Source organism: Aythya marila (assembly GCF_965140915.1).
Source record: "Aythya marila genome assembly, chromosome: 2".
In the NCBI taxonomy this organism is placed as follows: domain Eukaryota; kingdom Metazoa; phylum Chordata; class Aves; order Anseriformes; family Anatidae; genus Aythya; species Aythya marila.
This window is the reverse complement of record NC_139043.1, coordinates 75,546,731-75,572,136: the sequence shown is the minus strand read 5'-3', so window position 1 is coordinate 75,572,136 and position 25,406 is coordinate 75,546,731. Positions and strand designations below refer to the sequence as shown.

The following is a 25,406-nucleotide window of genomic DNA, read 5'->3' as shown; positions in this document are numbered from 1 at the left end:
GCCAGCATGAAGTGTTACATTTATTTTATACATATTTGAAAGTGATACATGGACACTTTCTGGTCTGTATATCCTCTCTCATATAATAGCATAGATACCCTCTGTAAAACACAGTTAGTGTTGTTACAGACTATGGACATGCTGCTTGTTATTCCACTGTCTCGTTGCTCATCAGTCCACACTCAATTACACCAATGCTCTATTACTTAAGTTACACATCTACAGTAATTTAAGTGTATTTATAGCTCTTCAGAGCATAGCTTTATCTTACAGAGAGGTACTTAGTATTTTTTTCTTTGTCTACACACACACATACCTCATTGAGCAGCTGAATGATTTAACTTGGCTAATACTATGTTCATTACAATTCATAAACTTGATGATCTCATCAAACAGACTTGAAGCAGGATGCATAACTACAGGCTACATAATAGAAGTCTCTCCAAAGAGGATAAATGAAAGACCATTCAGTATTGTACCTTGAAACTTCAGAAGATGCAATGTGCCTCCCTGCCCATCACATACTTGCTCTGCAATCTCAGGTGATCACTTAGTCTGTATTCATCTGAGTTTTTTCTTAACAGAGACTAGAATAAAATAATAAAGTATTATTATTGTCTTCTGTTGAATAATAGGAAAGAGTATATTCTTTCTCTGCTTCTTGGATGATGCAATAATGATTGCCATAAGAACTGTTAGTGTCCATAAGGACTTGCTGAAACTGTAATGATCCAAGGACTTACAGATGAAGTCTAGCTTTTTGAAAAAAAGAGCAGTGTATTTTATGAGCCTCTCTGGATGCATTTGGAAAAAGATTACATTCTTTCAGACACAGATGACCTTTTTTAGATCTGAAATAGAAACAATGGACTCAAAGACTAAACACAAGTTCAAGACAATTTATTTAATTTTAATTAGATAGCTATCAATTATATTTACTCTGAAAAGTATACATATGTAAAACTATATATATATATGAATATATAGTTGCCACCAATGATATAAACTGATATGAAAAGAGTGCTGAGGAAATAAATAATAATAATAAAAAAAAATGTAGCTCTCAAAGGAAAGAGAAAGGTAATTTATAACTTGTGGACCTACAGTGGTTAGGAGGGAAGGGAGAAATACTGTAAAATTCAATATTATCAGAAATTCATTTGAATCCATTGTTCTTGGTTTCCAGCTGAATTTTGAAGTATTGTTCCAGGCATATATTTGAAAGATATTTTGTTGGTTTCCCTTGAAAACTGGAAGTGAAAGATCAAAGATGGAATGACTGTTTGGCGGGGAAAAAAAGGGGGGGAGGGGGAGTGTTTCCTGCGGAAGCTGAGTGTAACCCTTCATCAGTTGTCCATGCAAGTTCATTCCAGTGCATAGGGCTGCTGATTTCCACCAACATAATTCCCAGAAAAAACATGCAGCACAGTGTGTCAAGCATGTTACATTAAGGAAAAAGAATTCAGTGATCTGTTTCTGCAGAAGTGTGTTCTTACTAGGAAGAGTTCCTCTTTGCATTGCTGAGGTGGGTGTTATAAGTGTTCTTCAGCACATTGATTATTTTTTTTTTCCCTGAAAGAGTAATTTTTTTAGGTGTTTGTTTTGTCAAGCAGTGTTCTACATGTATGACATCTGTACTAGAAGAGTGGGCTCAATCCTACCATCTATCACCACAAATTCAATAGCTCTCTTTCTCAAATTCAATAGACTCTTTCTGGTCTACTCCAATCTTACTATCATTTGCCCAGGTTCTATGGTCAACCACAAAACCATTAAACAATCGTGTATAGAAAAAAACAGCAGACTAACATGTCTATTCCTGTATAACCAGCAACCATGAAAGACATGTCAAAAAAGCTGTACTATGTGAAGTTGTTTTAAATATCATCAGATTTGCTCAGAGAGTATTCCTGAAATCTACAACTTTATCTGACTTTTCCATCAATGCTTGCTGGTCCAACTGAAACATACATTGGCCTAACAAACACTTACCTTGAAGACTGAGATGGTAGCAGAGATTGTATAAAGCATAGAACTATACAGATACTGCAGAAGACATTCAGAACAGTCTTGATACAAGTGTGGTACCCAAGGTCATACAACAGAGTCAGTAGATGCATAAGGAATATTTAGTGACTGGGAAGAGATGTCTGAATATCAGTATAATTACAATGCAGGTGGAGTTTTAAAGTAGATAGAAGCATTCCTAAGAGAAAATTTCCCCACTGCTGAAGTTTCTAATTGACCCATGTCATCCAGGGGTTCATCGTGCCTATATAGGATGCCTTGCTGTAAGAGAGATGTCCTACTTAGGAGTAGATATCTATTTTTGCAATTAGTCAAGACACATCCTTTTCTCTTTCAGATATGGAAAGAATGGTGCATTTTTATTATGTGAATTACAGGTCTTTATAGTTAATGATGGTGCCAAACTAATTTTGGAAAGATGTTGGTTTCAGCCTGTTGTATACTGTTTTAAAGAAAGGACCATTTGGAGCAAAAGTATAGGATGTGATCTCCTAGTTAGCTGGTATTTTCATGCATACACATCATACAGCCAAAAGCTTCGCATTGCACAGGCAGCATCAATGAATACCTGACCTACAGTACTTCATTTTGTTGATGTTATACGTCATACATATATATCATCATACATATATACATCATACATAAATATGTCTTCATATTGTAGATGGTATGATGTTAGGCACAGTTTATTAGACAATATACATATACGTAGTATATTCTTAACAGAGGTTTCTCATAGGTTAACACCTGATACAATTTAAAAACTGGTTATAAAGCAGGCTTTGTAATTGTAGCGTACTAATGATGATTAAATTATAATTGTATCCAACCAGATCAAACCAGTATCAGAAAAGGTATTACTGTTCCTTTTTTTTCATTATTTCAGATCATCCCTGCCCCAAAAAACCCTCAGCCATCCCACAAAGTGATTTTTAGTTTGTTATGTAAACTGAGAAGAATACCAAAAGCCATAGTAGCACTTTTTAATATGTTAAAATAATTATAATGGAATTGAGCACAAGATGAAAGTCCAAGAAGTTTGTTTTCTATGAATTTTCAAATGCATTGTAATTATAAACCTTCTTGTCATTTGGGGTGTATTTTGTAGTGCCACATATGACATTTCTGGTATTTGTGAATACTAAGCTGCATTTCTCAATACTAATGTTTCTAATAAATTTGAGATATAACAATGATATGTCTGAACTAGCTTTCCTAAACTGTTTTCCTTTTGTACATTTCAACTGTGAGTTTCCTTGAGAAGTGGTTGTTTCTATTTCTTCCTGTCTGCTAAGAAAGAATGTAATCCTCCTGCTGTCATCTAATTAGGAAGAATGGGACTGTCCATGCTGCAGGCACAGGCACTAACACAAGTTTGAGGAGCCACTGAGTAGACATCAATGAGCACTTTATTAAATTACACAGTTTTCTAAGCAGGCACGGTCTCTCAGTGCCCCAGTTCTTTATGCTTTAGTGAACTGCCTCTGCTCTCTGAAGCTGTAAGGTTTCAGCCTGAGCTGAAGATATAAACTCCTGATGAGATTATGGTGAGTTTTTAGATATTTGGCAAGCTTCTGTGCTTATTCTATTTCTCTAATAAGGCTGATCGTTTGCTGGCAGGTGAAAGCAGTGGACAGCAAGGACTAGGAAATTTAAAATCCCACCTGCCCTGAAGGAAAAGAATGTCTTTTTTGTAACCATTTAGCATTACTCATTACAACTTGCCCTGTTTGGGAAAACCCTTCAGGATAGAGAGAAAGAATATTAAGTTCCCAAGTCTAGATATTCAGTGGTCTCTCAGTTTTGCCTCTTAACAACCTTCAGACAGAATTTGCTGATCTTTTCATTTCCAAAGAAATCATGGCCTGTGAAAGACGTATTGAACTGAGTAAGAAAAAGCAAATGTGGTGTTGTTAACAAGGTCCGTACAAATACCCTTCAGTGTATGCTCGTGTCCAAACTACAATGTTATTATGTCCTCCTCTCCGCCAACACACTCTTCTCCTCTTCCCCTAGCATACACGCTAAATATCAAAACGGTGATTTTTAAATTGAGAGGTGCATGTTTTATTAAATGAACAAAGAAAGAAAGAAAGAGAAAAGGAAGTGTAATCAAATACTAAAACCTGCAACTGCTTTTTTGTTTTTTGTTGGATGGATGGATGGATGGATGGATGGATGGATGGATGGATGGATGGATGGATGAAGAAGAGAACCACCTTCATAAAAGGACTCGACTAATAATGGAATATGGATGTTTTAAAAGGCAGCATGGCCATGGGCTAAACACAATGGGGGCGATCATTTAGGAAGTACATGGAATGAAGTCAGGGAGAAATAGGAAAGAGCTAAATTCACGTTCAAACTGGAAGAATATAACAGACAATTGTTGGGATAAATACAACTCCAAAATCTTATGAAGAGAGACTCAGGGGATTGGCACAGTCCTTACCTAAATGGCAGGGAATTGAGGGAACTGTGTGGCTAGAACTGTTCGTTTTATGTGGAAAAGCATGATGATACACTGTCTGGAAAACAAGAGAATTTAAGTTGCTTTCAAGCCATAATAGTATATCTACATCTGGTTTTGAGATGAAATCAGATAAATGGAAAAGGATGGAGTTGAGCTGATCAGGAATGAATAATACGTATTCATATTTTAGAGAATAGGGTAACCACTGGTGACATTAAAAAGACATAATGAGAAATAATGACATGGAAAAATATGGGGGGGAGTTCTACAGGATAGCTAAAAAAGGACTATGAGAAATCCTCTGCTCACACCAGCTGCATGCAACCCATTCCTGAAAGAAAACTGATCAGCTTGCTCTTCTGAACCTTCAGTCCCACCTCATTTTGGCTGCTGCCTACCTCTGCTAATAGATAGGAAGTTTTTCTCAATGCCTAACCGAAGTCATTTGTAATGTAACTGAAATAATTTGCTTATACTATCTGCAGTGGACATTTAGAGTAATTTCTTATTTTCAACAGTGTTTCTGATTTTGAGAACTACAGTCTTACCACCTTCTCCATCTTTTTATGAATATTACACAAATAGATGTAGTTATCCTTTCCTCAAAAATAACACTTTGTTGCTTTTTTTTTTTCTTTTTCTTTTTCTGAACACTGTTGCCAGCTGGATTTCTAACTATTTACATATAGGTACTGTGATGCTCAAACCTTGACACAACATTTGAAATGAGGATCAGTGGAGAGGATGGATTATATTTAAAGTAGTATTGCTGTTTATATATATTTTTTCCCTATATGAGTTTTGTTTCATGACTTAGAAGATGAGTGATGAAAAAATACACAATACTGAGATTGTTTGGACCTATTTTACTCCAATGCCTCAATTATATTCTCCAGAACTGTTGATATTTAGTTTCTTCCTATACAATCTATTATGACTTTTCAATTTATTTATTTATTTATTTATTTTAAATCTTATCCTGCACATTTTAGATAACTTCTTTAGTTTTGTGTGGAATACTCAGAATTTTTTTTTTTTTTTTTTCCCAGTCAGATAGGAAAGAGGTATCTAGAAGGGAGAACAGTAGAAATAAAATGTTATGGGCACCTGACAGGGGTCAGAAATGATAGATTTAACTCACTTTTGCATGTCCACACATCACCTACATTTTGTCATCACTGCATGCAAAACTTCTCTCCCAAAATTTTAAGGACAAAAGCAAATTTACATGTCAATGCGTACGTAGTGAATTACTGCAGTGTGCTACTCTTGATGTCTTGCTGTGAGAAAAAATGATGTCATCATATAGGGAGAGCAAAGAATTATTGTCAGATATCCAAGTGAAGTAATTAATATGGAAGAGACTCACTAATAAACAGACAAAATTGTACAGCATGAAAACTTAATAACATCTACTGCCTTTTCTCTGTGTATGCCCAATGTTCCGCTGTGTCCTAAGACTGAGGGTTTCTGTCCTCCTCAACAAAAACAGGGAAGGGTTACAGGTGGAGGCCATTTACTGCCCTGCCAGTAGATAAAACTGGATTTTTAACCTTCCACTTCAAAATGAGTATAATGCACACTAGTTTTGTTTGCTTGTTTGTTTGTTTTAATAACAATTAGGATTTGTATTATACATATATGCTTAAAAATAAGACATAAGTTTTGTGTCTATGAAATTTCTCTTGTCTAAAATATTGCTTAACTTTTGTAGGAAAAGTTATAGTGTTCAGTATTTCCTCTTTATTTGTTTTTCCAGTCTTTCTCTCCATGAACTATGAAAGTAACATTAGAAACTCTCATTTGAGTGAAGTAGCTTTGAAGATAGGAAAATAGGATTACTATTACTAATTAAATTGCATAATTCCTGAAAGGTTAGCTTCTTTTTTTTTTTTTTTTTGCATTTAGCATACTCGAATTAAAATTCCTAAGTGGATCAAGTGTTGCAGGACTTCATAAAGAGGATTGAGTTCTAAAGGTCAAAGGTACAGCTGACTACTTTGCAAATTCATGTTATAATTTAATAACTGCAAGTGTGGTCACTGCAGTGTGTAAGTGTTATGCTGGAGGCTACAAAATGAGCAACTTATTGACAATTTACCAATTATCTCCTTAGTTCAGAACTAGGCAATTACATTATGAACAGCTTCAGGCAATTTTATTGGAACAGAATAGATAAAGCAAGGAACATGAATCTATAATAAAATGAATGATGAGATTAGAATCCATTAAGAATCGATCATTTGAAACAGCTTATTTGTTGGCTTCAAGTAGTCTTTTTAAAAAAAAAAAATTATAAAAATGTTGTCTTTTTCCCTTAAGGGATAAATTACACTTGTAAGTTACACTTACAGACAAATATTCTGTTGTGTTTTGAAAAAGAGCCTCTTCCAAAGGTATCTGTTTCAAGTACATGCTTCTACAGCATTGGAACTTTCTTCTCCGTGTTAATAAAGAGATGGCAAAGAAAGTTAAAACTAAATTAGATGAGCTTTGGGCTCTTCTGAGTCTTAATTTGAAATTGAGCTTTTTCTGCATTTAGCTGTCATTCTGCTTTCATTTTTAGTAGTTTAAGTAATTCAGATTGTTTCAAAACCTAGCCATAGTTTTGAATTTGTTTATGACATCTTAAACTGGGAGTCAGATTTCTACTGGAATAGAGAGGCATCTTACGAAGAGGAAACCAAAATGGTAGCAATATGTATTACACCTGATGGCTGTAGCCACTTTGAAAGACGATATGCAGCCTGTGGTGGTAGCACTGTTCTGGTGACTGGAAAGGAAGCAAAGGCCTTGAGAAATTGGACAGAAAATAAAAAAATGGTTCTCACTGTGGATGTGCATGAAGAACAGTATTGGTATCACCTCTGTAGAACAAAAACAAAACAAAAAGTATGTTACAGCATCTTCCACTATAAAAAAAATAAATAAATAAGGATTGTTCTCCTCATAAAATTCCAGTGTAATTTAACCTAATTTAATTTTTCAGGAAGCATCTCCTGTTCCAAAATTGTTTTCCTTTGGTATGAATGTAGAAATAAAGAGCTGAAAGACAAGATTGGAGATGTTGGCTAGATTATGCCTCCCAACTGAAACAGAAATAGAGAAACCAGAAATGGAAATGCATAAATGTTTTCAAACAAACTATCTGAATTGTTCCAGACTTAAAACTCAGTTCATTTAGCTTTGACCAAAGCTACATGTGGAACAAAAATGAAAGATGGCAGCTATCCCATGGAAAATCTGATGACGGCTGGAGTTGCCCTTCACAGAAGAGAGAAGCTCACTAAAATTTCTTTGATTAAAAGACATTAGACAAGCTTTTGATCCATATTACAGTTTTTATTTGAAATATAATTTTGCTGACTCCAAAAGCAGCTACACATTAATGCAGAAAGACTAATACTACAGAAATGTGGATTTCTCAGCTGAAAAAGATCAATGGCTAGGAACAACCAGTAAATGGAAGTCTAACTGATAAGAAGGCTGTTCCTCATAGTGTGTCAGTTAAGGGTACTAATGGCCCATCTTATATATCCATTAAATCTCACGAGTTTCAAATGGTGTAAAGTATGTTTTAGTATCATTAGGGGGTTTGCATGGCTGACCACGCAAAATACAGTATTTTAAAAATTTTGAGAAAATTACATCTGAAATCACAGGAATACAGTTGAAGTTGCATTAAAATGTTTTTGCCTAAGTTCTGAGAGATACAGAAGTGATTAACATGTGAAAAATGAGAACTGCTTAATTATTTTAAAATTAGTAGCTGAAAGCTAAATGTGAAATGATTTATAGTTTTGCTGATGATACATCTCTTACATACTGGAGAATGATCCAAAAAATAAAAATAAAAATAAAACAGAAACACACTGAGTAGAAAGGGGCACAGTGTTCCTCTGTATATATTTAATATAATTTAGAGGGGTGTTACACAGAAATATGGAATCATGGTACCCATTTCATAGTTTTTAGCAAGCTCTAAGTTTATGGTCTTTTACTTTCTTTCTTTTCTATATTGGGAAAAATTGGAGAACTGTAACTTGGAAGAATTAGAGAGAGTTTTAAAGTGAACTACTAGAGAAATGGTTTCATTTAAAGATATTTAACACTATTTAAAACTTTCACTTCTGTAAAAGAAAAAAAAAATACTTGAAGCCAGCAAAACTTACATTTCTGCTGAGTTCTCAGACCCTCTTTTAAGATACGAATTTCACCAATATTTAGGCTTTATTCCAATTAGTTTTTCAGGAAATTGTAAAACGTATGATAAATTTGACTGCCCTGGTTCTGGCAGCATAGCACGCAACTCAAATGTGTAAAGTATTACGGAAATGGGACTTCTGCTTTCTTTACTTATATATTAAAAGGTTTCCTTCAAACATTTCCTCTATTTCTGTGCTTTTATTTAATGACTTTTTGGCTATTCATTGCTGTTAGTAGAGTCTGGGGTTTCTTGTTTGCTACGTTATTTTTAAAGGTAAATGTTATTGCTTTAGTGTAGATGACTATCAAACATTTAGGGCAGGAAGCTGAACTCTAACAGGAGTCTCAAAGGAGGGAAAAAACCTTACTGGTACATACATCCATTAAGCAGCCATGCTTGCCAAGTCCGTGTACATTAGCGACTTCTGTAACTTTAACAAATTTCATCTGAGCTTTCATTCTGCTGACCTAATTTAACAAGAAGGAAATTCAATAACAACCCCTAATATTGAAGCATTATTTCCCAAGAGGAATTTAACAACACTTCTACATCAAATAATAATGTGTGAATAGTGGATTATATATAGTGATGGCAATAAGAAGAGGAAAAACTAACCAAAAAAGAAAAGAGAGAGAGAGAGAGAGAGAGAGAGAAAGAAACTACTGTATATACTTTTCAAACAAACTAATAGCTTTCCAATTTTTACAGAAACTAATAAAATCCTGAAAAGTTAATTTCGAGTTTTAAATTTCTGTGGTCTTTGAGAAGAAACTTTAATAAGTATTTGAGAATAAATCATAGCTTTTCTTTCTCACTGAATATGCCTGTGTTTCAAAAGAACATAAATATGAATTGTGACAAATAATTTTTGATGTGGAAGACCACAACTGCAAATTTAATCTTTTTTTTTTTTTTTTTTTTTTTTTTTTTAGGAGAAAGGAAGAAGGGGCAAATAAAAGGATACACAATGTGGTGTTTATTTAGATGAATAAAAAAGAATGCCTTTGGACAGTCTTGAGACTGAAGTCCTTGAAAGCTGTGGCTGTGATAAATTCTTTAGTCTTCCAAATGTTGGAGAAGTGAAAATGTTGTCCTGAGAGAATTTAATTCTGAAGATAAAAGGTGGTTCCTGAACTGAATCTGTTCAGTTATTAGTTTAGTGCACACATTCTTTTATCTGTAAGAAACCACTACATTTTATAGGCTTTGCACTCCAAACTTCTGACATACTATTGTAAACTCTTTAAATCAACACAGACTTCCTGGAAATATCTTATGTAGTACATCAATATCAAAACCAAACACAGACTGTTTGAAAGTTTTACATTGTTCTATTTGGAAAAATAAAATAAAACTATTTAAGATGATAGTCAACTATAGTATAGTGTTATTAAAACCAGAGGACACATGGGACTGCTGTGTGCAATATCTGATCTACTGAAATAAGAGGAGAAAAGAGAACCCATGCTTTTTACCACTTGAACTTTTCTGCCACATGTGGAAGAGTATACAAGGAACTGTAACTCCAATCCATACATTTTTTTTCTGTGGACATTTAAAAAAAAATAAAAATAAAAAAAGATTAAAAGCCGATTAAAATTGCCAGAAACTATATCCTATTAAGAAGACAAACGCTAGGTTTTCATGATTTACTGAAGGAAGAAATCACCAGATGATCTCAGTAGCAAAATTTGCTACACTTTGCATGCTAGGATTTAAGTAAAGAAAGGAGAACCTGGCAAAATTTGTCTTGATGAAATGACATATGCTTCTGTTAGAAGAAAAACCTTAAGCAAAGCAAAGAAAAAAGTTGAGACAAACCAAAGATTATTTAGGAGATTGCCTTCTTTCTGCTATATCACTTGCCACAATGAGATTCATTTCACTATTTTGCAAAATTAAAATTATTCAGGATACTTGCAAAACAGGTCCTCATTTTTAATACACATCCTAAGTTTTAAGGCTAACTTTGCATCTCTCCATATTTTAAGCTCTTCTCAATAACTTTTTATTTAAAAGTTTGCTTCTTGTCATGTTGTATTTCTTCTAATGCATATGATGTTCTCTTTTGCTATTTAAAACACCCTGGAGAACTGGTGTTTTACCATTTCCTCATTTCTGAAACTACTTTCTGTTGGCTTTTCAGTCCTCTTGGTAGTAAGATTAATAAAACACTGGAATTCTTGTAAATCAAATCAGGTGGAAAACATTTGAAGTAAAGACTGCAGTATTTAATGTGTATGTTCCACCAGTATTAATCCCCCAGCCTATATAAAATAACATCCTTGAAAATTTCTAAATTATAAGGATTTAATGGGAAAATACTTGTTCATCTGAGTGCACACTTGTTCTTTCTTAGGAAGGGCTTGGAAAGCAGCTACCTAACATATTTGCAATGTTCTCCCTTTGCAAGACAGCCTTTATATTCCTAACCACGTTGCTCTGTATCTCATAGTGCTTTGCATTTGCAGGGTAGCAGGGATGCTGGACACTAGGGAGTAAATGTATTTCAACTTACAATGTTTCTTCTCTGCTTTCAGGATCTGGCTACTATGTGCAGTTCAGAGATGAGCTGCTGGAAACTTCTTGGCTGCATCACCAACTAAAAACATAAAAAGCAAGTCAGGAAAAACAAAACTGTAGACTCCATTGCTGACCAGCTCGAAGAGTATCAGCAGTGGAGAACTATGACAATACAGCAAGTCCTGTTACTTCTGTTGCTCTGGATGTGGCTGCTACATCCCTGCCGCACAGAAATGCTGTTCAGAAGGACTCCTGATCTCAGACCCAGAAGTTCTGTGGGACGTACATCAGGCAGCGATGGAAAAGCCCTTCACCGCCAGAAGCGCGGCTGGATGTGGAACCAGTTTTTCCTTTTAGAAGAATACACAGGATCTGATTACCAGTATGTAGGCAAGGTAGGTTCTCATTAAAATTTCTGCATTATTGTCAAGTTTACTTATCTTTCTACAGAGCTTTATTTCCTATGTTTTATTCTCATGCATAAGAAGCAGATTTCCAGGCAACATATACCACTGTTACTACTCTTAGAATCACTAAAAGTAAAGTTGCGAAAGTTATTCAGAAATATTTGAATGAAACAAATGAAGACATTTTTGACAAATTTATTTTCTTTAGCACATCTTAACTCCCAGCAGCCTGCTCAGTTTCTCTTCTATATCAAAAAATATAACTTATTATAAAATCATTTTGCAACTACTTGTTTGAATATTTCATATTTCATACAAGATAATACATTCATTTTCTGTGCTTTTATTTGAAGAATGCAACCTATTTAAAAGAAAAAATATTCTCCCTCTTCAACTCTCCCTGCAATAAGTTGCAGTGAGTAAAATTCATTAACAACCATGTGGTAGAAATGAGGTGGTTAAGAAGCAAAGTACAACAGAAGTGAGCCAAACTGCTTGTACACCTGAGGAATACACTGAATGTATACTGTCTGGAAGTGTCCTTTAAATTATTTTTAGTCAACAGTTACATTTTTCCATGCAATTTATTGAAAAATATATAAAATGTAATGCTACAGTAATATTCAAACAGGTACAAGAAAGTAACGAATTAATTCAGAATGGTGATGTGCTTGAAAGCAGAAATTAGTGGCAGCAATCATGGGTACCAGTTAGTAACACTGGTTGGTGATAAACACAGAAATGTAAAGTTCTATAATCCAGATTTTCACATCAGCATGTTTTTTAACTTGTAAAATACTGCAGGGATGTGCCCACTTGTTGAAAATGACAAAATCACAGAATAGCTGAGGCTGTAAAAGAGCTTTGGAGATCATCTAGCTGAACTCCCCTGCTCAACGCAAGACCAGCTACAACTTGCTCGGTGCTGTGTCCTCTTGGGTTTTAAATATCCGCAAAGATGGAGACTCCAGAGTATCTCTGGAGTACCTGAGAGTATCACAGGTTTGTTCAAGTGTTTGACCACCCACACAGAAAATGTTTTATATTTCAAGGGAATTTCTCGTTTCAGTTTGCCTCTTGTCCTGTCACTGGGCAGCACTGAAAGCCCGGCTCTTCATCCTCACTCCCTCCCATCAGGTATTTATACACATTAATAAGGTCCTCCTGGGCCTTCCCTTCTCCAAGGTGAACAGCCCCTCAGTGGCTCCTCATAAAAAAGATGCTCCCAGCCATTAATCATCCTAGCGGCCCTTCACTAGGATCTCCCCAGTAGCTCCATATCTCTCTTCCCCACAGAGGGATCACCTCAGTCAACCTGCTGGCAACATTCTTCCTCATGCAGCTGAGGATGCTTTTGGCCTTCTTTGTTAAGACGGCACATTGCTGGCTCATGGTCACCTTGCTCCAATGTCCATCACAGGAAAACTGCTTTCCCGATGGTTGATCCCCAGCATGTACCTCTCCTGCTGCATGACTTGGCATTTCCCTTTATTGAATGGGTCCTGTCAGCCCATTTTTCCAGCCTATTAAGGTCTCTCTGAATGGCAGCACACCTGTCTGGTTTAACAATCACTCATCAGAGTTTTGTGTCATCTGCAAACTTACTGAAGGTGCATTCTGTGCCATCAACTAAGGTTGTTTAGCCAATAAGTTTCTGGATGTTTCCTTTTATCTGATTTTCTCCAAAGCCAGAATGATTTGGAAACTTGGATGACATAAAATGACACCCAACTGTTAATTTCTCTGCAATATGTTTTGGGGTGGTGTTTGGAAGTCATGTGAGATAGGAGCACAAGTTAGAAATAAATTATTTGTGACCAATGAGAGAATGTCATGAACAGGTTTCAGTCAACAGTAAGTACTAAGTATGATTTTTAAAACTGAGAATAATAGATGACAAACATGTCAGTGAAAGGATCAGCAGAAACTGCAGACTGAGGCTACCAGATTCATCTGGATTTAAGAATTTACATCTGCTTGCTTTCTGAGTTCATGAATGATATATTTTTTCTTAGGTTTCGTATCCTGCATCAATATATCTGTCAAGGGAGCTTGAAAACTGTTGAATATCACATTATTCTTGAAACCAGTGTCTACAATTCAGAATAGAATTTATGTATTCATTTATTCACTTGTTAAGTCACCTTGAGAGGGTTCTACTGGAATAATGTTATGGAAATGGGGTTCACTGAATGAATGGGATATGTAATCCAGTAAATGCTGAAGAGTTCCTTAAGTCATCCATGCCTGTGAAACAGTACCATAGTCTCAACAGCAGAGTACTTACTGACTGGTTCTGGACATTACGCATTGCTTCAGGTCAGTATTTATTATTTTAAGAAAGAAGGACTGTGTAGGGGTGTAACATTGGCTGGCTGTCATGTGACCACCAAGCCAATCTCTCCTCCTCCTCATCAGGGAAAGGGAGGAAAATATGATTAAAAAACTCATGGGTCAAAGTAAAGACAGAAAGGTCACTTACCATCTGGTCACAGGACAAACTTAGGGGAGATTAGTTTAATTTATTGCCAATTAATAGCAGAGTAAAATAGTGAGAACTAAAACTAGAAACGCCTTTCCCCAACACCACCCCCTTCTTCCCAGGCTCAACTTTACTTACAATTCTTCTGCCTCCTCACCTCTGAGTGACATCAGGGAGTGGAGAAGGGGGGTTGTGGACAGTCTACACCGTTTTGTCTTTGCTGCTCCTTCCTTCTCACTCTCTTCCCTTGCTCCTGCATGGTTCCCTCCCTTAGGATGTGATACCTTCACAAACTGCTCTGGCATGGGTCCTTCCCATGAGCCACAGTTCTTCAAGAACTGTTCAAATATGTGTCTGTACCTTGGGGTCCATCCTTCAGGAACAGACTGCTCCAGCATGGGTCCCCCATGGGCAGCAGCTCCCACCAGAACTGCTCCACCATGGGTTTACTCTCCACAGGCTGCACTTCCTGCCATGAGCCTGCTCCTGCAGGGACTCTCCACCAGCTGCAGCCTCCCTCTGGGCATATCTGCCTGCTGCAGCATGGGGTCCATGGGCTGCTGCATGGAGATCTGCTCCCACGCGGTCCTCCACTGGCTTCAGGTGGACAGCCTGCTTTACTGCGGTCTTTCCACAGGCTGCAGGAGGCACCTGGTTGTTCTGGCACCCGGAGCACCTCTCCCCCTCCTTCTTTACTGGTGTGGGTGTCTGTACGGTTATTTCTCACTCCTGGTACTTCTTGTATTCCTCTTGTACAGCACTCTCCACCCTTTCTTAAATATTTTCTCTAAGATGTGCCACCGGTGTCTCTGACAGGCTCAGCAATGGCCAGCAGTGGGTCCATTTCTGAGCTGGCTGGAAGGGGCTCTGTCTGACGTGGGGGTAGCCTATGGTTTCTTCTCACAGAGGTCACCCCTGCAGCACCACCAGCTATGAAAATCTTGAGACGTAAACCCAGTAGTGATGGTTGTCTTTTCCTTCATGTAATACATAGCATGCTGGAGGTAAATGAACTGCATAAATGAAATGTGATCTGCTTTATCTGGAATTCTGATGCCAAGGTGAAATAGGAAACATTTTTGTGTAACAGATTTAATTTGGGATTTTTGGTGTGATTAGTAGATGCAAAAAGCAAGCTGTTCACAGCTCTATATCTTCAAAAACTTTGTCTCATTGAAGATACTGCAGTGTAGTGAAACTGACACTTGAGGGGGATCAACATTTAGGAAGTCTTTTGCTTTTATACAAAACCTAACACAGCCTCTGAAGGCTTCTAGTGGAAGGTGTCCTTGCCCATGGCAGGGGGTGGAATTAGATGATCTTTAGGGTCCCTCCCAACCCAAACCATTCTATGGTTCTATGATTTTATAACAAGAATATGACAGATTGCTATGGGGGATACATCGGTGGGCTTTTAAACAGACTGGCAAGTGAGGCATTGGAGGAGATAGAGCAAACTTCAGTCTGAGAGAAAGAAAGTAAGGTGTGTGGGGGGATGGATATATGCAAAAATAGCAAAATGAAACAAAAAAATCCTACAAATTTGAAAACAGGCTAACTAAGTACTGGTTCCATTCAAACACAAGCTTAGCAGAGAAAATCTGGTTTAGCAGAACTGAAAGACAGGGTGTCCTTTATGTTTATTACTGTATGAGTTGGACACTAGGGAAAGACCTCAGAGCATAATGTCTGTGTAGATGCTGCTAGAGAAAAACTGCTGTTTAACAGTGCTAATCTAGTTACGATCAAAGGGATATGCCTTTTTTTTTTTACCAACCAGTATAGTGAAAAGAGAGGAAGCACTTTAGTTCCAGATTTGCTTATGCATCACATGCTCACTGGCAATGAAGTCTGTGGCAGTTGCCAGTTCTAGACTCACATCACTTACATGCAGGTAGCTAATTGCCAGAAGACCTTGTGTCACACAGCAAGTGATGCCCCAGTAAACAACATGAATTGTCATTCCAGGGAGACAGAAATCATTCTTTGTGCCTACAAGACTCCAAGTATAGAAGCAATGCAAACTACATGAAAAGGAATTGTAAGACACAATATTGCTTCAGTAGAAACATCTATGTCTTAGGCAAATGCACATTATGGTGCATACAGACAATTGCTTGAAAAACGCTAAGCTTGATACAGGACCTTTTTTTATTTTGATGGTTACAGTTTTATATGTATATAGTTTGCATCGTTTTAGAAGTCATAATAACTGGGAGAGTTACGGTGAATAAAATAGGATATCATCTCTAAAAGTGCTTCTCTAAAGGGTTGAAGTTGCTCAGCTTTCAAGCAAATACTAGTTTTACAGTCTATTTTTATTTCTCCTCGGCCTCTATGGCACCATAACTATTAGAACGTTTGACACTATTAATGATCTTTAATTGAAAGTGAAATCAAGGAAGCTGCAATTGTTCCTGAAAAAAAAAATAATAATAATAAATGGTATTTTGGGGGATGGTTAGAGTACAGGCTTTGTTATAATTACTTTTTTGTTGTTGTTGTTCCCTTAAGGAAAACAAATTTTAAATTGCCATTTTTCTAGGAGGTGCAAAGTAGAAGAAGCTGCTCATTGAAATAGGACTTGAAATATTAAATTCTGCTGTACAGAGTTATTAATTTGTTGAAAATTAAATTAATTTCCAAGGTTTTCCTTGCCAAAATGACCCTTAGGAGGCATTTAAAAGGTTTTTGTGTCAAGCATGTATTTCACATGCAATTAGTGGTATGTTTAAGTTCTGAGTTCAAGCACTGTACTGTATTTCCTATTTGTTGTCATATGTCACTGGTTCTTACTGCTTAATTCTGCTTGAATCATTTGTGGAAAAGGGTAACTGTGGTGGGCTGCTTTTAGTCTGGAGCCCCTTCCTCCTCACACTGTGCCCTGCTCCAGCGTGAGGCCTGCCCAGGGGCTGAGGGAGGGAAATGCCTGCTCCAGGGGGATCTCTGCTCCAGCGCCTGGAGCCCCTCCTGCCCTCCTCCTCCTCCTCTCCCCCTGGGTGCCGGCAGGGCTGTTTCTCCCACTTTCTTCCTTTCTTTCTGCCGGCAGCGCTGTGCCCTCCTTTCTTCCCCAGGCTGTCCCTGAGGTGAGGCGCTGCCATCTTGGCTGCTGGGCCCAGCCGTGCCCTGCCGTGGGGCCATTGGAACCAGCACAGGGCAGCCCCGGCATCGCCACATGCAGCAACACAGACACATGCCCACACCCATAGGCGCCCACACCCTGTACAGTAACATAGCTCATATGTGTTCAAACAGGTTTGTTGTTGTTGTTGTTGTTTTTTCGATGTTATCAACAGAATATTGTAGAATCATGTAGCATACTTATAATCAATCTAATTCTAACCTGCTACAAGTGCCTCACAAACAACACATTCAAAACAGTTGGGCGGGGCATTGGGGAATGTCTTCACAGATATTTCTGTGTCAATCCGATTGCTTTCCTGTGACTTCCCTATCTGCAAATACATTTCAAGTCTACTAAGAAACTAATGCAAATATGAGTAGGGACTAGTAGCTGAATATTGCTTTTTCTATACGGCAGCTGACAGCTAGATCTAATGCTCTTCCGTGCTACAGGGTATGACAGCAAATGCAAGCCACTGGGGAGCAAGCGAGTGGTTTTAGTGAAAACCTGGTAGTTTTGATGAGAGAGTAAAGATTATTCAACTTCTCCACTTTACTTTTTTATTCGATATTTGAGTGCAAACAATTTATAAATATACTAAAATTTTATTTTTAAATAAGTAGTAAATAAAAGTAAATAAAAGTAAATAGAGTAATAGCAGGCACATGCCCATAATAAAATAGAAGAGTACAGTTGGAAGGGACCCTCAAAGATGTTTTAGTCCAACTAGATCTGCTGCTTTAATAATAATAATATAGATTCAGAGCCTGGCAACTCAAACTGTGATACAGTATGTCAGAGAGATTTCATCTGTAACAGTGTATGGTTTTGAAGAGCACTGTATAAGCTACAGAGAAGGTACAGTTTCTTTTCTGAGTGCAGGACACATCTTCCAAGTGCAGTAGAGATGGTAGTTACAGCATAAATACTCCATTGAATAAAGGGTTGGTTCTGGTTTGAATTTGATGATAAGTGGTAACAAAACTGAGAGGTCAGTATGGTTCTACTAATCTTTGGAGTATGTTTCCTGCCATTGCCTTTCTCAGTCTCTGAGAAAACTATTTTAAAATGTTGGGGTTTTTGGTTTGTTTGGTTTGTTTGTTTATTTTGTTTGTTGTTTGGTTGGTTGGTTTTCTTCCTTATAGTTCCAATAGCAGTGATCTGCCATTGCAAATCTAATTTCTAAAAAAAAGATGATTCAGCTCTGTGCAAGCACAAAGTGTTGATCAGTTAGTTGTAAGGAATATTTAGAGGGGAGATAGTCAAAGTTATGGACATCCTTCCAGCGGGTATAAAATCACCAATAAGATGTATTTTGCTGCTTTTATGGCAAAGACTTATAGCTCTCTTGGGTTGTTTCCAAAATCAGAGGTTGTATGCATTGCCTTCAAAATAGCACCATGCTTTAAAATAGAGTAAAAAACAAACAAACAAACAAAAAACAGGAAAATAGTTTGGTCTGAACTCTCCAGTTCCTTTCAGTTTCAGTTCAATTTCTCTTTCAATTCTAAAATTGTACCTGCTTTTCACAGTAAAATATAAAAAGGAAAGAACTGATTTACAATGATTTACATTCAAAGCCATAGTTCAGGAAAAGCTGAGTCCACTTCATCAGAGTACATTCATTCACTCAAAGAATTAAAAAACATACTAGAAAAAGGAACTTTAGGAACGTTTAACCTACACCTTGTTTGAAATGATAAATGTATACATAGCTAATGTTTTCAACAGCAATTTGAAAAGCTGATGCTTTAGGGGGCTGCTTTTTTTTTTTTTTTAATAAGATGCAGGTGACCTTTCAAATATCCTATACAGACAGAAAGCAAAGATGAGCTGGGGTAGCACTGAGGGAAAATCAGTGGCTTGCAACAAAACACCCATGAGGGAGAGAGTTCTAAGAAGTTAAAAGTTGATGCTTACTCTTTTAAAATGCCTTCCTGCTGGAAGCACTGCCTTACATTTATGAGTGTTTTTCTCTTTGAAGATAATTAAAAATATGCTTAACCAAAAAGCTGTAATGGCAAGTTTTATTGAACCCTGCAATGCCTTCTGTTTTGAGGCAGTGTGTGGTCAATGTATCTAAAGTCTCTGGTGAACAGAGAGTGTGTGTTCTCAGGAGTAAACAAACATCATTTTCCAACCCATTACTCATTTTCCTGTTATTTCCTCAGACTAAGTTATTTATTTTCTGAATCTTTTCACGGCTATTTATTAGAAGATGTTAAAGCAGGACTCAGGGAAACAACAGCCCTCTAGTTTGACAATATTTCATTCTGTAGCAATTTTAAATGTGCAACCATAGATGAGTCTATATATTCTTCAAGTCTGATAAGAGAAGCTGTTTTAATTGAAAAGATGCAATTCACAGACCACCCAGTTGGCTGCAAGGTACCTTACATATCTGAACACAACTAACAGCTTAGAAAGACATTAAAGTATAATTGTTGTGGCATGCTAAAAGGCATATTGAAACATACTGTATACAAGCATCTTGATGAAAAAGATGAGCTGAAACAAAAACCTTCGTGTTCTGGGATATTCATGATGCTGTACTTCTGAAAACTATGTAGCTACAGATATTACTGCCTGGAATTTAAGACTCAAATGGCTGGGTCCACACAATTTCTGTGAGGGAAAAAAAAAAAATCAAAATACTTCCAGTATTATGCAAAAATTAAAGAAAATCTCAGTTGCAGTTTTGTTAATCTCTTTTGTTCACCTTTCCCTAGATGAAGATTTTTCTCCTTCATATTGGCTCTGTACATTTTTGACCTTTCTTTCATAGATCTATGTTTTCAGTACATTTATGCTACCTGGATTTAGCATTATTGTTTTGCAGGCAGTACAGACCCGTGATGTCTGGGGGTCATTTTTATTTAGGCAAAAAGGTAGGTGCCGTCTCTGCTTGCTTATTTATTTATTTATTTATTTATTTATTTATTTTATTCCTTTGATCCTGCCTTTCCTTTTAACTTGACTACTTGTATATCTCAAAGCAGAGGTGGGAAAACATGAACATATTACAATTCCTCTTGATGTAAAGCATGGGGTAAGCATACTGTTTTTCATTGCCAATATTTGGCTGAAGGATGCTTGTCCTTTCTTAAAAATTCTCAGGCAAATGGCACTTACTGAGACAACAAGGCTGGAAGTAGAGGTTGGATTTGATGGCTTTTAATATTTTAGGGTAAAACTGTAGTGGCAAAAACAAAAAATAATAATCATTAAAAAAAAAAAAAAAGCAACTACACATACTTCATAGAAGAACTTGGAAGTTTGCCATTGTGATTCTAGACTCCCTAGTACAAGAGGGACATAGAACTACTGGAGCAAGTTCAGAGGAGGGCTACTAAGATGATTAGGGGTCTGGAGAACTTGTTCTCTAGAACAACATGGAGGACATGAAGACAGGTTGAGAGACTTGGGTCTGTTTATCCTGGAAAAGAGAATACTGAGAGGAGACATCCTTAATGTATATAAATATCTGACGAGAGGGTGTTGAGAGGATAGAGCTGGTCTCTTTTTGGTTGTGCCCAGTGACAGGACAAGCAGCAACAGGCACAAACTGAAGCACAGGAAATTCCAGCTGATTATTTGGTAAAATGGGCACATAATAGACTAGAAATGATTATGCAGAATACTTTTTCTCTTCCTTACCCAAAACAACCATGGGAAGAAGTGACCTCTCTTTCCTTCCATTTACTTCAGAAATTGCTTTGTGTTCCTAAAAAGTTCCCTTCCTAAAAAGTTTCAGTATAGCTTTTTTTTTTTTTTTTAAATTACTAATATGAATAGAGTGAATAGAGGAATAAATTATACTAGACATGCAGAGCCATAAAGTAGTAGGAAAGACTTCTTCCTTCTATAGTAAGAAACACATTTTTTTAATGAGAACTTTCATGTATCCTTTTCTGAGGTATGGCATTTGATGTAAAATACACATAAATTAAAATTTCTGAGTCTCTATTTGCTACCTTTAAGAAGTAAAAATATTTAAGAAATATTATTTTGGAGTGAATATAATGATTAACAACTGTTACTACCTAGGCAATCATGATTATAAATTATCTAGTTTAGTATTAAATGATTAAAATGGTATTGATATTTCAAATTTTGACAGTGAGAAAAATGACTAATGCAGTTATGTGTAAGAGTTGAAGTAACAGGGAGAATAAATGAGAGAAGTTCCAATAATGTTTATAATTTAAAAAGCAGGAATTTAAAGAAATGTCGTGAAATGATCTACTTTGAGGAAGGAAAATGCAAGGATGGGTAGAATAATGCAGTGTTCCAGGGCATGTTACAAAAATTTAGATAAGCTTTTAATGAAGAAGAGGTAATTGAAATGCTAAATTAATATGAGAAATAGAATATATGAGCTGCAGAAGTGGCTTAAATTGGTATAACCAAGTAGAATATAAATACTTGAGGACAGATTTGGGAAAGGTACAGGACTTAAGTAAATTTATATCAATTTGTTTACTTGTAAAATATCACACTTACCAATCCTTTTGATCTTTAAAAATAATGTCACTTGTAAGAACTACTGTTCAGTAATATTGCTACATTTTCACATGGTGGTGCAACTAAAGATGCCAGCTCCACACAGGATTCCTCAGAGGATTTAGAAATACCTTAGGAATCAGCAGGATGTCTTAGGTCACTCAGAAATGATAATGAGTCTTCTATATAAATAATGCAGTTGGAAGATAAGGAAACTGATTGCTTAATTACCCCTTTAGTTAGGTCAGGTTATGTGGCAGACCATTCTCTATGTCAGGAGTAGCACATTTGCTAATAAAAGCCCAGTAAAATAAATGTATTATCTAGAAGACCACAGAGAAGTGTGACGCTGAAAATTGCTGCATGGGATTAAACTAGGCTTATCATTTAAGAATAATGGTAGAGATTTCAGTATTACTGATGTATTTGCTAGGAAGAGATAATGACATGCTATATAAAACATACTCATTGAAGGAGCAAGGAATACTATTTCAAGTGTCATGTAAGACTGCATATCATAAAAAAGAATTAGGAAGTTTTCAAGGAATAGTGTTGAATTCTTTTTACTGCAAAGAGAAGAAAGCAGGAAGTATCTTGGACAGGGCAAGAACTAAACCTTCATGAAACTGGGTATAATTTGGAGAAGAAAAAAAAAGAAAAAAAAAAGAAAAAAAAAAAAGAGAGAATGCAAAAACTCTCTGTGATTCTATAGACAAAACAAAAAGAACAGAAATTTTGGTATAAGTGATAATTGTACCAAATCGAAGAGATTTAAAATAAATAAATCATAAATCCCACAACATAACCAATATCAGTATATTTTACAGGAAAATAGTAAAAGGGAGATAGAGTGGTACTGATGTTTTACAAATGCCAGAAAATGTATGGAAATCTTGACTGGACCTATCAACCAGTTACCAAAGTTGGAAATAATTTTAAATCAGTGAATTAGGACACACAATAAATTCCTGAATACAGCAATTAACATTGCAAGGAAAATCAATTGTTATGCAGTAGTGTTTGTAGCACTGTAGATCAGGATGGACTTTCTATATCCAGTAAAAGTAGGTGAGGAATATAGTTCACTGGGCTGATGATATAGTCTTGTATATAACATAACATATCACTCTTGCCAAAAATTATATTGAGATCTGGTTATTTTGGTATCTTAACAGCCTGATAGAAGAATATAAGTTGCTGGCTTGGTATCTAATTATTTTATTATTTATTAATTAATTATTTTAAATTTAAATTTAAATGATAGCCACCAGCCTATTCTTATTACAATTAAATTAAGTTAAATTAAATTAAGATTAAATTAAGTTAAATTAACTGTAATGTAATTGTGTGTAATGTTTTAAACAGTATCTTTACTTAGTAATGGATATATAGTTCAGATTTTCTTGTCAGCATTATTCTCTAGAGTAATTGATTTCATAACTTAATGAAATAAATTACTTAAATTTGATGGACAAATACAAATGTGAGTTTCAGTTAAGATTTTATGCATGTTCTGCTTCTCATACCTTGCAGATCCACCTGCAGTACCTTGAGTACCACCGTAATGTTGCAAAATACTTATACATCTCTCCTGGACTGTGCATCTACTACATTAGTTGACCCACTGACCTCAGGATTGATCCAAGACATCTTTTTTTCCTCATTGTTTTTAATCCTTTATTAGAGATAGCATCAGTCCAGATTCGTCAATAGGTTCCTGAGGCAATAAGAAGCCTGTGAAAAATATGTCTACTTTCTCTCTCCTCTTCTCCCTCTCTTGGAATAAAATTTAACCATAATACTATACAATCATGGAAATCAATGTTTTGTAAATTATTAAAATATCCCTTTTTATTATTATTATTCTTTGATTTTAATGTATATTTCCCCTCTTTCCCCTTCGCCCCCTTTAGATGACATTTGCTGTTTTGGAGGTTGGCAGACATTGTCATTCAGTTCTCTGTGAAGAAAAACGTATTTGCTGTGTCCCCAAGTATACATCTTCCAATGACACATATACTGTACAGTACTCATGAGGAGGAAATGCAGGCATAATAAAGGCAGCAAATCTTCACTGCTCTCGCCAACTCATATGTTACAGTGATTTCAGTTGGAAACAAAGTTTTTAATGTGTTTTTATATGGCTTACAGCAGTAGGCAAAAAGAACTCAGCATCAACCTCTTAATAATGTTCTGCATTTACTTCAAAAACAAAACAAAACAAATAAAAAACATCAACTTTTTTTTCTTTATATATAGTACAAATTGTGCGTTAAGATATATAAAAATGACTGTTGTTTTAATGCTTATTTGGTTAACACCTAGGCTACTTCAGGAAGATGCATATAAGCTATAATAAAAAGATCCTTGTTAACAAAATGAAATAACAACCTAAAATTGTATCTTAATTACGTCTTTGATTGTTGTCATCAATGCAGAGAGCATGAGGATCAGTAAAGAAAAAAATCCATAAAAAATAAAAAATGAAATAAAAAAGCAGTTCAACATTCATTAAGGATATGTCTTGTTTTAGCATATTAGACTTCCTAGGTCATTCCAATAAAGAGATTCTGGAAGCTGTCTATTTTTTTAATACAATATTATGTACCATCCAGAATCAGTCAAACAAACAGTATAAAACATACAGAATATATATTAAAATCTGAGGAAAGTCATATTCAATATATTTCCATCCCAGGACAAAAGTTTCATGTACAGATATTACTAATTGAGGTAGGAATACAGGCTTGAGCTATCAAGATGAGTAGGAGACAAAGGTTTCTTAATTTAGTCTACATCTTTAATTAATGTGAACCTGAAATAGCATAGACTTTGTTGTTTGTTTGTTTGTTTTTCTTCCTTTACCTAAAGAATTCCCTTTTGCCTATTAATTTGCAATTACCTACTGGAGATGTTAGGCCACTCTACCAGAAAGTAAGGGCATTTCAGTTACAGTGCCAGTTCTATACTTTCTGTCTGCATCTAATGTAGAGGCTGTATTTATTACATTAAAATTGGAAGAAAACATGCATATTGGCTCATGCAAGAAGCCTTTGGTGTATAAAATTCAATTAGTCTCAAGTTCATGGTAGCTCAAAACTTGTGGATCTTCTGGAGTGGAAGCTGTAACAAACTAATGAAATTGCAACTTTCTTGTTCTAGCTTTCTGAACATTAGCTAAAGACCTTGGCTTGAGGAAGGAGTTTGATTATTGGCATGCTGACTCAGGGAATCTACATAAGTCCCTTAGTTGCTCATACGATGCATTTTAGAAAGGGACACTACCTTTCTCAGCTGAAATCCTAGAAGCTGATATCAGTGACAAGCCTGCCTACCTTCTCCAGACTCTGATTCCTCTATTTAGAATAAGTTAGCAAGTTAAGTTAGAAAAGTGTGCAAAAGATGCAAGTCTAGTGATAAAGAAATACCATTCCTGTATGATTAGTCTGGAATCTGAGAGTCATGCAGATGACATCACTTGGTTATGATGATTATAGGGGGCTGTAAACACCATATTTCTGATCCTGTGATACTTCACACAGTACTTCACACATTACTTTACTACACATTACTTCACCAGGTATGTGTAAAGAAATCGTAAAAATATTATTAGTTCTAAATAATCGCTTACAACTTTAAAAAAATAGTAGAAACAAACA

At 35.9% G+C, this 25,406-nt stretch overlaps 1 protein-coding gene across 1 annotated transcript in view; it reads left to right on the top strand.

The window, feature by feature from the left end:
• Positions 1-11,395: 11,395 nt before the first annotated feature.
• The window catches only part of CDH10 (cadherin 10), a gene marked incomplete at both ends in the record, with an annotated part of 61,779 nt that continues 47,768 nt past the window's right edge, over positions 11,396-25,406 (top strand). Inside the window, one exon of the mRNA XM_082752272.1 lies at positions 11,396-11,626. Coding sequence (XP_082608398.1) covers positions 11,396-11,626 — 231 coding nt within the window. The remainder of the gene's footprint in view (positions 11,627-25,406) is intronic.